The sequence below is a fragment of the Sphaeramia orbicularis genome, chromosome 17 (assembly GCF_902148855.1).
Source record: "Sphaeramia orbicularis chromosome 17, fSphaOr1.1, whole genome shotgun sequence".
NCBI lineage: Eukaryota > Metazoa > Chordata > Actinopteri > Kurtiformes > Apogonidae > Sphaeramia > Sphaeramia orbicularis.
Window position 1 is genome coordinate 21046969 of NC_043973.1, and position 15111 is coordinate 21062079.

At 37.1% G+C, this 15111-nt stretch overlaps 2 protein-coding genes across 7 annotated transcripts in view; both read right to left on the bottom strand.

Moving 5' to 3' along the window:
- Positions 1-6638, bottom strand: part of camsap2b (calmodulin regulated spectrin-associated protein family, member 2b) — a 59355-nt gene extending 52717 nt beyond the window's left edge. For all 4 annotated transcript variants that reach the window (XM_030160281.1, XM_030160279.1, XM_030160277.1 and 1 more), the window contains exon 1: positions 5933-6638. In XM_030160281.1, coding sequence (XP_030016141.1) covers positions 5933-6071 — 139 coding nt within the window. In that variant the 5' untranslated portion in view covers positions 6072-6638. The remainder of the gene's footprint in view (positions 1-5932) is intronic.
- Positions 6639-11087: 4449 nt separating this feature from the next.
- ticam1 (TIR domain containing adaptor molecule 1) lies at positions 11088-14129 on the bottom strand. 3 transcript variants are annotated; one of them, XM_030159595.1, is made up of 3 exons: positions 14068-14129; positions 13895-13969; positions 11088-13636 (listed from the first exon to the last, which is right to left on the bottom strand). In XM_030159595.1, the coding sequence occupies exon 3, from the start codon at positions 13529-13531 to the stop codon at positions 11723-11725; it is 1809 nt and encodes a 602-aa protein (XP_030015455.1). In that variant the 5' UTR covers positions 13532-13636; positions 13895-13969; positions 14068-14129; the 3' UTR covers positions 11088-11722. The 3 variants fall into 3 exon arrangements, with proteins under 3 accessions (XP_030015455.1, XP_030015457.1, XP_030015456.1); XM_030159597.1 differs by having other exon boundaries at positions 11088-13643; XM_030159596.1 differs by having other exon boundaries at positions 14063-14077.
- Positions 14130-15111: the final 982 nt, after the last annotated feature.

The following is a 15111-nucleotide window of genomic DNA, read 5'->3' on the forward strand; positions in this document are numbered from 1 at the left end:
GCCGTCCAGCACCCCTGGCTGGGTGATGAAAAGGGACGTTTAAACCAACCAGCAGATGTTAAAGTAATTCAATATCTATTTTATAACAAGCTTTCCTGTGTTTCATCCCGACTTTTACATTTGTGAGACTTTTGTCATCTTGATGCAGCTCAGCCACAGTTAAAGGACGCTACAAATTTACTACTGTTTACCAAAGTCTTAAAACTATCCAGAGAGACGCCAAGCTGCTTTTATGCCAGTTCAACGGTTTACTACAGTATACTTGAAAGTTATCGTGTGTTTTCATCAGCTGAGCTTTATGCCTAGAGGTTTATCCTAAAAGTTAAAACCTCCTGGCTACAATAGCACAAAGTATTTCTAGAGTCCATGAAAAACTGCCTCGTCAAGTAAAACCCCTCTCCTTTGTGTTGACCATCAAAGAGGAAACAGACAGGAAGTAGCTGCCATAGGAAGTCCAGGCATGGACAAGACTGCCCCCCTGGAGACCCCGAGATCCCAGCTCAGCAGTACACAACCTCATGATCAGCTGTGTTTATCTCTGCAGCCTTACTGCTGTTGTCAAAAACAAATTCAGTTAATGGCCAAGTTTTCCGATGGATGCTAAAATTCTTACAAAATTAGATTAGATGTTTAACAAATGTCATTAGTACATGGCTGTGATATTTTATTACAGCCTCACACTTTAGCTAAAATCTTCCTCTGATTCCCTCATGATCATGTGGTAACTTTAACTTTGGTAGATGCTTCATTTTATCCAATATGACTTTTCCAGGATGTGCTAACTACAGTAAGATTCATGTCTTCCTCAGTTATTGATCAAACCAATGAGAGACATAAGTGGTAGTGGTAGTTTAAAGAGGCTATATGTATCATTTCTACTATCAAATAATTAAAAAGCAACTTAAAGTTATCATTACAGTGTTAAGAACAAGGACATATGAAGTTCTGCCAAAGATGCCAATGTATTGGATTGTAGCTATATGAACTGACTGTGTTTATGCTGATGGAGAATCAGATTTGTGATCATTAGAGGGGAAACAGAGACAGTGATGAGATGGGATGAAAACCACTAAAAAACTACTTTTAGAGTCAAAGAAAGTGACAAAGTGATAAAAAGTAGAAGCGCTGTTTGTTGTTTTCACTACTGAACACAGCTCTTCATGAAAAGAGGGGAGTGTGATGCTGAAAGCACAGTGAGTTTGATTATGAAGCTTATGAAGGTATAAAGTTATTATATGATGTGATTATCTTTGCTCAGTTCACTGTTTGTTGATCCACAGTTCAGACTAAGCTGTGTCTGTCCTGATCTTGTTTGCCCAATTCGATACGAATCATAAATGCAGCTGTTGACAACACAAACTGTGCAGAAATCAGAGGTGATTTTTGGTTTTGCTGTGGCTGTTTTCTGTCTAAAAACAAAGCTAAGATAACAGAACTATAATGCAAACCAATTACTTTACAACTTACATGCATACTACATTAGTTTGGCACTTTACCTTATGCAAAAAGATGACAAAGGCATGAAAATCACATAGATACTTATACTAAACCTCTGCATTTATTTATTATTTATTGTTGATATGGTATGACTGTGTTTGTGGAGTGGTGACCACGTTTTGTATTTTGAATTTCCCCTTGGGGATTAACAAAGTAAATCTATCTATCTAGCTAGCTATCTAGCAAAGAAGACATTCTTCGCCCTACATGATCATTTTTAGCTTACCGGCGGACAGGCTGTAAGCTATTGTCGTCATGCGGCGCCTGTCCGTTACAAAAATTTCAATCGTCTTCTTCTCCGGAACTACAATTCCGATTGACTTCAAAGTTGGTATACAGCTTCTTTATGATGATGTCAACAAAAGTTAGTGAAATTATTTGGATCCGGATCTGATTCTGGATTTGGTGCAACTTTGAAAAATGTCCCCATTATAAGTGATAGGAAGTGGATCGATGCAGTAACTCAGTAAATATAAATGATATCCAGTGTAAATTTCTACAGTCCAGCCCTGATGGGGAGATGACCAAAACATAATGGCCACATGCTGATCAGGATCTTCTTCTGGATCCGGGAACTTACGGAAAATTTAACATGGGCTCTTATGGGGAAAAAGTTTCAATCGTCTTTTTCTCCCAAACTACAGTTCTGATTTACTTCAAACTTGATATACAGCTTCTTTATGATGATGTCAACACAAGGTATCGAAATTATTTCGATCCAGATCTGATTCTGGATTTGGTGCGACTTTGAAAAATTTTCCCATTATAACAGATAGGAAGTGGATTGATCCAATAAATCAGTAAGTATCAATGATATCAAGTTGGAATCGGAATTTTTTACAGATCTGATTGGAATATGACCAAAACATGGGCTATTTCTGTAATATAATAAATACACATAACTGGGCGATAATAAATGGCATCTGGATACATTTCCCAGAGCTTTTAATTTGACCGGTAAGCTACAAGGCCATTGGTCCTGTTTTTAAAGTTTTAATGAGTTAAAGAACTGCTTCTTGACAGAATGAGCTACATGGAAAACATAGTGACCTTTAGTTGCGCTGTTCTATCGGTGTTTTGACCTGGATGATGCAGCACAGTCTGGCCTGCGGTCTTTGTTGGCTCTGATGCATGCTCTTTAATTCTGTATTTTCTGTTAGCATCAAGATTAATTTTGGAGCAAACTTTCAGCTGTGGTTAAATGTGAGTATCATCAGCTCCAAACCATCGCTCATCTGTTCAAACTAGGCCAAACAGGACTCTGAGGACTGGTTATGAATTGGGCCACAGTTCTCAGTGGTGCTGGGAGCTAAAACTGTGTCACCAGAAGGACGTCAAAAAACAAGGTAGCAGCAGTTCACTAACAGCCCTAGGTCTTATATGGCTAAGATTTTCTTTCACATGTTGCTAACCATCGTTTCATCCTCCCATGGAGTAAAATAAAGATATAAAGGGTCATGCGTAGCTCTATTTGTCTGGCACACGCCGCTGGATCAATGTGTGTGATTCAGAGGTCTGTCTTTTGATCTGTCTCTTTCTAGGTTTGTCTGTCTGTGTGGCGGCCACGCAGTGACTCTACAATAAGTACTGTACATGGAGGAGCAGCCGTTTAAAGCATTCATTAGAAGCTGGAGTAAACCTCTGGGCTCACAGCAGCCTGGAATTACTCAGTCTTTATGAGGCCAGGCTGCCAGAGCGTCTTCCAGACCGCGCTGAGAACAGGAGACAGGCCAGAGATACATGGGATACATGAAGTCACGCATGAAGAGAAATTACTGACACACACACATATACATATGGAGAAATCAGAACTCCATTAGCTCCACTGTCACTGTCAGGAAAAACAAAACACCCCATCTGACTGCAAACAGTGAAAAAGCTTACTAGATATTCACAAACACCAGCATCACAGCTACAAGGGATGACTGTTTTTTCTGAATATCTTTAAGACTTCTGACTGCAGTGTTACTATAAGAATTTCTCACTGATTTTCTACTAAGTAAGACAAAAACATAGCATGTATTTTTGCACATTCCTAACTTTTAACTGTCTAGAACTATCATATCTCGACATTTAATCTTTCCAAAGAGATTTTTCACCATTTATTGTAATATGAGCTTCTGCATTTTGCATTTGTCAGTGCAAAGCAGATATTTTCTCCTATTTAATTAACTGACCATGTAGATGTTTATAAAGCCTCAGACTAAAGTCAAAGGTTATCATATCAAAACAGTGAAACATGACGAAAAAGTGACTCTACAACTACTATCATTTGTTAAACTACATGGGTTTAGTTGGTAAATCAATGTTACAGAAGATGACTGTTTCCATGTTCATTACAGAGTCTCTGAACATCCAAATGGGTCAGATCTGATGCTGCGGAAAAACTGAGAAACTGCATTTTACATGAATTATTTCAATGAATTTATAGGATTTGTGGTTAAAAAGGTATCAAACATTTTAGATCACTCAATGTTGTTGAGGTGTTCGAGGATTAATGGGTCCATGAACTGAAAATAAATAAAATAAAATAAAAAATTTAGCTGCTGAGATCAACTATTTTCTTTAATTATGATATTAAACTCACTGTCTTTGACGAACTACAAAATAAAAACAATATAGAGTGGTCAGTATTATTGAATAATTTACTTCCGCTTACGACCAAAACAACGTACAGAGTAAATCATCCACTGTTTTCTGCTGGAGTTAGGACCCAAAGCAATAAGTGTTTGCCTCTGTTGATGAGCTACTAAACAGTAAACAGTGACACTAATGATCTGCAGTAAGTGTAGACTCGAGTCAGCATACAGTACATGTTACATAATAGGCCTGACTTGTGCTCCTGGGAATAATTAGCAAAAGATAAGCAACAGGTTAAACCAATAACCCTGTGACATGTGCTGAGAGCTAGAGGATATGACCTATGACCTCTAGGGTAGGGAATGTCATTAGTGTAATCAACAAAATGCATTAATTCCTTTTTATGGGCTGGCCATGATGCTTTGTTTTATTCGCTTAAGTCTTTTATTCCTGATATAGTATTTTATTTTTTATTGGACTGTTTTCTTTCTGTGGCACTTTGAGATTCTGCTGAATGAAAAGTGCTTTATAAATGCACTGTAAAAAATGACTGTAGAATTAACACCAAAAAGTTGTAAAATTGCAACATAAAAAAATACAATGCAAAGTTGTTTATTTGAAAAGATTTTTGTGTTAACGACTGAATCAAATATAGCTGTAGTTTTTACAGGAAGAGTATGTGAACAAAACCAGATTTGTATGTAGAAATTATGTATTTCTATTGTTTTTGGAAAATAAAACTGTAAATTGAAATACAATGTGGTGCCGTTTAAATTGCAAGACCATAATGTTAAAATAATGGCATATTGCTTAGATAGATAGATAGATAGATAGATAGATAGATAGATAGATAGATAGATAGATAGATAGATAGAGATAAATATATATATATAAAAAAGTAAACATTTAACAATGTAACGTTTTAAACTGGTAAATTAATGAGTTGGTAGAGTTGGTAGAGCAGCTCATCCAATAATCAAAGGGTTGGTGGTTCGAATCCTGGCTCTGACTGTCCATATGTCCAAGTGTCCATGGAAGACACTGAACCCTAAATTGCTCCCAGTTGGACCTGGTGGTTTTGGAAAGTGCTTTGGACACCATGAAGGTGCAGAAAATGTGCAGAATAAGTGCAATCCATTTACCAGTTAAATCTACATGTTTAAAATATTAAATCTACATGTTACTCCACAAATAAGTTTACAGCTGGATATGTTTTTTACAGTATTGTTCTGGAAACCACAGCTGCCAGTTTTTTCCGTAAAAAAAACAGGATTTTTTTTTACAGTGTGCAATTTATTATTATTATTATTATTATTATTATTATTATTATGAAATGCTGTCAACTTACCCTAATGCACTTTAAATCATTTGCACTTCTTTTGTATATTTGTCCACAGCACTTACATCTGCATACATTATACAACTGTACATAGTGTAAATATTAACACCGCTGCTTTTGCACTTCTGGCTAAATTGCATTTCTTTGCCATGTGCTTTTAAATATGTAATGACAGTAAATTGAATGTGAATCTAATGTAGCCCAGAACATTCAGTACTAGTCTTAACATCTGTTTGATCTCCCTATTAATACAATGCTGCTGTTGTTTTTGGCCAGAATGTCTTTTATTTGTGTGTTTTGTAAATATCATGTCAGTACTGTTAATTTCTAAAGGCAAAAGAAGGAAATTGAGTTCAGTCCAATTACGGGGCGTTTACCAAACAGTGTGACTTGTTGACCTCTGGGTTCATCTCAACATCAGGCTTCATTCTCACACATGAGGTGATAACTGATGACCTTACAGGCGTTTTCCACTCATCTAATCCACAAAATGAACAGGATGAAGGCGCCACCTACCCGAGCCGAAAGCCTTGGCCACCAGCCACGTCAGACTGCATGATATCTTGGCCCTGGTGAAATCATAGTGATCGAAGCTCTTGATGGCAGGGACTATGAAGGTCCGTCTCATCCCTCTGTCATCTGCAGCATCTCCCATCTTTTCTCTTATGGCAGGACTGTGAGGATCCCGCTCCACTGCAGCTGGAGGATCAGTCAGCCAGAGGAATTCCTTCTGACTGCGGATGACATCCCGTCTAGAGGAATTCAATGCAGCAAATTTCCCCCCTTCTCTTGAAAAAAAAAAAAAAAAAAAAAAATTAAAAAAAAAACTTTGAGCGTTGCCTCACGACGAGTTGGTGGATTCCAAAAGGCGCTCCTCGGTTACATGAACACCATCTTCAGTTTTCTGTCTTTAATTATGAGGCAGTCCTATCCTTTAAACCCTGGAAGCACAGCGCAGTTTAGTGGCAGGATTTCTGAAGATTTCCTCCATTCCCTGGAATAATTCTCCTCCTCAGGTTGTCCGACATAGTGGAGCAGCTCTGCGGCAGAGGACACAGAGCAGAACCCGGCTATAGAGGACACTTTCACACATCAACTATGGAGGCTCTTCGTGTCCATGTTCTTTTCTTCTTTTTTCTTTCCTAACTGTTTTCCTCTCTCCCTCTATCTCGGCGGAGTCTCCACTGCGCTTTTCCTGCCGCACTGGTCCGAGGACTGGCCGCACTGCGCATGCGCGATCCACCCACCCAGTCTGTTCAGACATCACAGACTCATGTAAACCAGTGGAGTCACACTCATTTTTAGTGATGGGACTTTTGGCTCTTTGAAGGGAGCTGTTCACTGAAAAGAGCCGTTCAAAAGATTGGCTCTTTTATGTTTTTTGCATTATTTTGAAACACCAATGTTTTAACCCTTTCATGCATAGTGGTCACTCCAGTGGACAGTTCTTCTCCAGCTGTTCTCTTGTAGATTCATGGGTTTTGTTTTAGTTCCATATCAGCCAACACAGTGGACGCTTATGCATCATCCCATACACTGTAATTCATATCATTACTGTAACTTTGCTGTTCTTGATAAACCTGATCTGCAGTTACATGTTTGAGAGGAAATCAATTATTTGTTAGAAAAAATTTTTTTTTTTTTTTGGCATATTATCTCCATGAAAAGAGTAATAATTAGCATTAGAATATGTTAAAATGTGAGAAAATATCAGATTTTATTTCATTGTTTTAAAATCAATTTTTGATATTGGGTTTTAAACACATTTCTTTACTTCAAAATTAAATGCATGGACATTTTTGTAACTCCATGAAAAAAAAAAAAAAAAACAACAACTTGATCACAATGGTTTTTTTTTCATGCCTATGGAGGAATAAAAACACTCAAGAAAAAAATCTTAACTAAGGTTCTCATAATTAACACATGAAAGGGTTAATGACTAAACAGGCTACATGTGATGATTGACATTACATTTTTAAGGTGTTTAATTGGCGCGGCAGTAAATATTATCGTACTGTAAAAAAGAATAGTTAATTCAAATGTGTGGGCTAAATACATGACATGAGAGGTGACATTAGGCAAATGCTGGAATTTGACAAAAAACATCATGGTACATTATGTGGACTAGTCTGTAGCCTAAAAATGAAGAAGAAAATAAAACATTTTCTTATGAAATAACATTTTATTCTCCTCAAGACAAGAACAATAAATGTGTGTAAACTTATGGAAAAAATTGCACAAAACACAACAGTTATTAATCACTGCAATTACTTAAATACCTGAACTATAGTGCAATTCTCAGAACAAGAACTGTATACTGGTAAACATACAGAAAAAAATGCACAAAAGACAAAAGCGATTGACTATTGCAATTACTTAAATACCTTAACAACTTCAGTGCATTTTCCCTCAGAACAAGAACAATAAATGTGTGTAAACATACGGAAAAAATTGCACAAAACACAACAGTGATTAATCACTGTTATAAAAAAAAAAAAAAAAAGAACGGCTCTTTACAAAGACTCGGTTCCCATCGTTCATTTCAAAGAGCTGTTCAAAAGATTCGATTCGTTTGTGGACATCACATCACTATCATTTTTGTTCAGGGGCCACATTCAGCCCAATTTGATCTCCAGTGGGCCGGACTAGTAAAATAATAGCAGTGAAAAAAGTTAAATTATTTTATGATCAGGTTTACATCAACAGAGTTTCCTTAAAAATCTGAATAACATGAACAACTTGAATTGTCTGAAGAAAAACAAGTGCAATTTTAACAATATTCTGCCTCAGTTTATCAGTTTATCATTTACACATGTGCATTACAATCACACAAAACATTTAGTAACACCCAGATAGCAAAATCATTATGCCTTAAATCTGGCCCAAAACTGCCATGCCATTTGGCAAAGTTCTGGGCAGATACATGGGCCCTAAATGGCCCAAAATGGGCAAGCCAAAATCAAACCAGAAGGAAGCCAAAATTAATTCAAAAGTAACTGCAGACTTCCAAAATATAGCCATAATTGTCCCAGAAAAGCCCCAAATCCCCATAATCCAGCCAAAAAGTAACCTAAACTGACCCAAAGAGAGGCCAAAAGGAGGCCAAAATTCACCCAAAATTTGTGTTGATCACGCTTTTAAAATGAAGTGGGGCTTTCTTCTGGGTAGAAATTCCCGCTCTTTGCGCAGTGTTTTGGCTTTACAGAAATATGCCAAAACACAACCAAAACACATCCATATATGGAATAAGATGTTGCCACTCTTTAGTCAATCTTCTGGTTTGCCATAAACAAGCCATACCATCCCTATACTTGATCCTGCTCTGTGCTCAGTCTTTTGGTTAACCAGACATATGCCATAACTCAGCCATATATTGCTGGTGCCTCCATATCTATTATGGATAACCTTAATCATACCACAGTTAAGCCTAAAGGTTTTCATAATGCCAAAAGAAAGCCAAAAATGCCAAAAGTATGCCATAATACTGCCAAAATATTTGCTATCTGGGAGGCAGAATATTGGTAAAATTGCATTTACTTTTCTCAAGACATTTCTGTTTGTTCATATTTGTTCAGGTTATTCACATTTTTTGTAAAAGTATAGTTTGGTAATGTAAACATTTTCATGTAATTTAACTTTTTTACACAAAAAAACAAAGAGAAAATTTGGGGTTATCATTAGGGGTGCTGTGTTATGTATGTTTTAGTATGGTGTTTTAGGTTTTAGCACTGAGTTTTACTATGGGTTTTATGTAAGTTTTCAGTGAAGATGTATGAATGAAATTTCTGTTTACTGTAACTTCTGCTATTGGTGCCAGAACACTCTTACAAAAGAGATTTTCACTTCATCAAATGAGTCATTTTTTCCATTGTTAAATAAAGATTCATAATTATAAATTCCATTATTGCTACTACTACTACTACTATTACCACTAATAATAGTAATAATATTTCCAAATGAATCTCTTTGTTTTGGTGCAAAATGTAAAAGTGTAATTTTAACAATATTATGCCCCAGCATATCATTTACATATGTGCATTAAAACTTCCAGATTTCAGTGGATCTACAAAGGCCCAAAACATTTAATAACAGGTATCATATTGTTACAATTTCTCTATCTTTTTCCCAAGAAATTTCATGGTGTTCATGGTTGTTTACATTAATAAAAACAAAAAATTGCAAAAGGATAGTTTGTAAATGTAAACATTTTCATCGTGTAATTTTACTTTTTTCATACTAAATCACAAAGAGAGAGAAAATTTGGCATTATCATTATATCATTAATTTATAGGTTATTGTGTTATTATTTTACTGGTCTGATTCACTTGAGATCAAATTGGGCTGTATGTGGCACCTGACCTTAAATAATTTTGAGTCCCTTGACTGTTAACGTCAGTGTAACTTTTGTACTTCATAAATTCATCCCACTGGTCAGATTGGTCCTGTTGGCAGACTGGTTTTGGCCCGTGGGCCGCATGTTTGACACCCCTGAAGTAAACCCATGAGGAGTTCAGTGGAATGATGTTTCACCCTATTTCAGACATCTTACATAAAAATAAAAACGAAAATGCAACGAGAGAATTTCCAAGCGATAATGTGACAGACAAATTCACCATTAATTGCATCATTTATTTGATCATTTGATTAGTGGCATCTGTGTTCACATATAATATGTTATTAGACAAATTACTCACACAAATTTCTGAAATTTTCTTAAATGTCGTGTATCCCCTCAAGCAGCCCTTCAAATTCCTAGTGTGCACCAGCATTGAAAAACAAAAATAAATGTCTGTGTCCTATTAGGTCGATATAACCTACTGTCAAAACTATCTAGTGTACTCAGGAAACGTGTCCGCACACCAGCGAAGTGGCTTCAGCTCTAATATGTTGATGATTTACCACTGACAGGACAAATCAATTCTAACACTTTATTAATTACAGCATTTGACAGATCATTGAACAACTTTTCCTTGTGTAAAATAATTTTCTAATGCTGCTTTCTAAAGCTCAAAATGCATCTACTAATGTAAAAAGATTTCACTTCTTTTAACCCCATGTTAAGTATCCAGTAAGCAGTTACAAATATGCATCTTAAATATAAGAAAGCACACACATATAGATTGTTTAATACTGCACATAGTGTGCTGATGAGTCTACATTACCCTTTCAGGCATGAATTATGAGAACCTTAGCTGAGATTTTTGTCCTGAGTGTTTTTATTCCTCTTTAGGTATGAAAAAACAATACAACTGAAATTTGTTTTAATAAACCTATTTTTCATGGGGTTACAAAAATGTCCACTCAGCTAGACACTGTGTGTTTAATTTTTTAAGCAAAGAAACATGTATTTAAAACCCCATCATCAGAAAGTGATATACTATGTGAACACTATGAAATAAAAACATTTTTAATGCTGTTAATCTGATGTTTTCTCATATTTTAACATTCTCTAATACTAGTTATTACTCACTTCATGGAGATATTATGCAAAAAAAAAAGTTTTAGAAAAATGTTAATTACAATCTTACAACAACTAGCAATTGATTTACACTCAAACATGTTAGCGCAGATCAGATTTATCAAGAACAGCAAAGTTACAGTAAAGGTACAAATGTCAATGTATGGAATGATGCATAAGCGTCCACTGTGTCGGCTGATATGGAACTAAAACAACAAAACCCACGAATATACAAGAGAACAGCTGTAGAATAACTGTCCACTGGAGTGACCACCATGCATGAAAGGGTTAAGAAAAGAAAAAAAAAAAAAAAAACTTCAAGAGGAGGAAAATCTAGTGAAGTGAGTGTGACCACCTGACCCCCTGATAAATGCTTTACACCTACTGTTTACCACACTTGCACCTTTACACAGCTTGTATACATTCTTTAAAATAATAAACATGAATCCAAAAGTTCAGATTTCAGGCACTTCATAAGCTCCTGCTGGAGCAAAAAGAAGTGTGTGTTGGTACTGCCTCCTAGTGTCCAAAGTTGGTTCATACAGTCAAAGTCAGGGAACACGTTACAGCATACATTGGTCAGTAGATGGCGCTGCACTGCCACACACTGACCTTCAAAGCTCAAAGGTTGTAAAACCTCTGCTGAGTGGGCTATATCTTAATAGTGCTCCTCAAATCACACATTACATGATACCTAATTGCTACTAAGACAGTTTTAATGCATTTCCTTTCACAAGCTAGTTAAATAAAAGTACAATCTGTAATTAGTGAACAATAGCTGTGACATCTGTAGTGTTCATTAAATATGATTACTACTCTAATTTTCTGCACATCAGCTCCAGTTATGTTTATTGCTCCTCCTCTCTGTGAATGAAGTCATCTCTTTCGGCTCCCCCACCATGTTCTACATTCATGTGAGAGTTGTTACCAATCATAATGTACTGAGCATTTTCAATATGGATGCTTGGAGTTTGCTGCCACCAAGCCACGCCATCCTCTCTGTGATGTCCTGGTGGAACGTCCGTGGGTCTAAGAAAACGAGACCTTTGTTGCCGTAAAAGCTCTAGATGTTCCTGTTCCAGCTGCTGTATTCTTCTACTCTCCTCATTCACCTGTTCTTGTTTTCGGTTCAAGACTTTCAATCTCTCCTGTTTCTCCCTCATTCTTTTTACTTTCTGCTCCTTCTCCCAAACTTCCCTCTGTGTTTCAATTCTTCCTCGAGACAATGCTTTTTGTATTCTTGTGTCAAACCTGTTGTTCTCCTCAAGTGCAACCAAAGTCCTCAGAACTAAAGGTATGCTGTCCCTGGGTATGCTGTTCTCCCTTGGCAGCAGAGGGATAACAGTGTCACGCTTATGTTTGTTGTATATGGAATTGATGAGAGCTGAGTTCGCCTTCATCTCCAGAAGACCACTAGTGATGAAGTTCTGAGTGAGCAGGAGCAAAGTGTAGGCAGAGTTGCTGATAGCATCCTCTATAGACATCAGAGTGCTCTTTCCAGGGATGGAAAAATCTTCCGAAAAAGTCGCCCCTTCACAACTAATGGCAGACTCTATTCTTTCCTTAATCCTATCGGCCACATCTGCATCTTCTGGTGCATGCAGGATGACAAATGAGTAAAATTTCACCTCTTCCTCTTCTTCCGCACATAAACTTTCAAGCTTTTTTTCCAAAACAGTCACATTTGATGCAGAAGGAAGTGCACATTTTGGATGAGTTGCTGGCACCGAAGCTTGATTTGGATTCTGGAGCTGGATGCTGTGACCACCTGACTTAGAGCTGCCGGCTGCTGAGCCTGTAACAGTCTTTGAGTTTTGAGGATCATTGGATTTAAGCTGAGACTCTTCAGATGACTGACAATGCCCACCAGCTTTTGGCATTGCCTGTCCACTATCAAGAGTAACAGCAGTGCTTGGGTTAGTATCTGCTGAAGTTCCTTGAGTTATTTTTTCCTCTTGAAAAGTGGCTGTGGGGGCTATACTTATCTCTAGATGAGTCGGATATGAAGGCATTAGGCTGCCGGCCTTCAGTGGGCTGGGCAGGCACTCAGAGCTCTGTGACGGACTCTTAGACAAACTTAATGTTAGAGCTGTGTTTCCTTCATCCAGGCTGTTATAAAGATCCTGATCAGAATTTAACTTGAGGTCTCTGAAGGAGCTAAACATCTCTGCAAACTGGGGCCCACAGACAGCCATAGCTTCCTCTTTAAACTGATTATATTCTAGATTTTCACATTTATTTGTCTTTTGGAAACCGGTAAAAAGGGCTCGCTTATATGCCAGATCTCTCAGTAGTGGATCACACAGGCCTTCTTCTGACAAAACTTTAAAAATTCGAGCCAGTAACACCAAAGAATCTGCATGAGATTCATCAAGGTGACCACAGCGAACTGCAAAATCCTCTAATTTTCCTCCACTCATGTGCCATTTTTCAGCCAGATCCTTTGCAAGGCAGTTGTCCTTCAGCATTTGGAATTTTTTTAGGGCCTGTACCTCTTTATGGAGAATTATCAGACACAAGCCATGTATGATGTTATCTTCAGGAGAGTCTCTCAACTTGTATGTCAAACTTTGCAGGCGCTCCTGAGGTGTTTTCACTAGTATGCCAAAAACATCTTTCAGGCCAGTCTTTGGGTTTTCTTCTTCCTTGAGGCTCATTTCAGTATTATTCACATGAAATCACATACGATTCTTCAGCATTATTGTCTTTATTTCTTAAATGCTAGAGTTGGTGGTGGGAGACGTGGCCATTTCTCGGCATTCCTGGTTCCTCAAAGAGATAAAAAGAGCAAATGTCACAGTGCACTTGTAGTAACATTTAAAACATAAATGCATTTGTACTTTGACACAACATTAGAGGAAGTAATAAGTACTTTATTATGTGTACATATTAAGAAGCATAGATCACACTGTGCAAAGCGGACTGAACTTTTTATAATGATTACATTGATATCAGGTTAACCTTAGAGCTCATTTTCTGTCAAATAAAACAAAAAGAAAACCTGAATCACACAGACTCACCGGCTGTCCAAACAAGGAAGTTACTCAGAGTGTCTCTTGGAGTCCACTACGACAGTTGGTGGGGATTTGCTGTCTCTGTGCAGGAAACTTTAAGTGAGATCCAGTAGATAGGACACCACTGGACATGACTCAACTTGACAAACTTTTGATGTCAGATATTTCATTCACCTTACCTGTGGTGTGCAGTCCAGGCCTCTTCAGGAATGAAACACTTCTGTGAAACACAAGGGTGTCGTAACAGGTTGTGTTGTATGGAAACTCGAGAGGGACAAAATAAAAAAGTGCAGGAAGAAGTGCTCATTGTTAAAAACGGTTCAGCAGAGGGAAGTTGTATAATCTTAAAGGCATTCTATTGTACTGTAACTGTAATGGGTTTAATCACACGTTGTTCACCTATATAATACTATGCCATTTTTTGAATCTATACAATACTTCATGTACTATGAAAATTACTTGATAAGTTTGGATATATATTTGCTCTTTGTGCACAATAGGGGTTGAAGAAAAAAATCAGTCTTTTTTCCCCGTTCTGCTGAAAGGCAAGTGTATTTTTATCCATGGAGGAAACCTCCAACCCTGTATTTACCAGGGGTGGGGTCACACCAGGCAGAGTGCAAGCCAACATCAAAATCCCTCAATACTGTGCAGACAGAGAGGCTCTCTGTTCTTACTGCTGAGTGCAGTGTGATATGTTTACTATATGACCACTTCTGAAGGGTTACAGTAACTCTATAGGAACTGTGGTTTCTATGCCTTCCATAAATATGCCTATTGTATGATTGGTATACATGTAGTATGTTTCTTTAAAGAATAAAAAATCACTATTCAGCTGAGCTATACGCCACCGAAACCACAGGTCTGTTGTTTTAAGCACAAGTCGATGTATAGCGAACAGGACATCCTGCCACTAACTAACCATGGGATATATATATGTATGTGCATATATTTTCTCCTTCCATGGAAAACAAATTAATCTTTTTTGCTTTGTTTAGTTTTAATATATTTTAGTTAGGTGAGACAAGAAACAGTGTGGGGAGGCCATCTATCTATCTATCTATCTATCTATCTATCTATCTATCTATCTATCTATCTATCTATCTATCTATCTATCTATCTATCTATCTATCTATCTATCTATCTATCTATCTATCTATCTATCTATCTATCTATCTATCTATCTATCTATCTATCTATCTATCTATCTATCTATCTATCTA

Excerpts from the sequence above, each read along its gene's own strand:
- ticam1 (XM_030159595.1), bottom strand. The coding sequence starts at position 13,531 with ATGAGCCTCAAGGAAGAAGAAAACCCAAAGACTGGCCTGAAAGATGTT.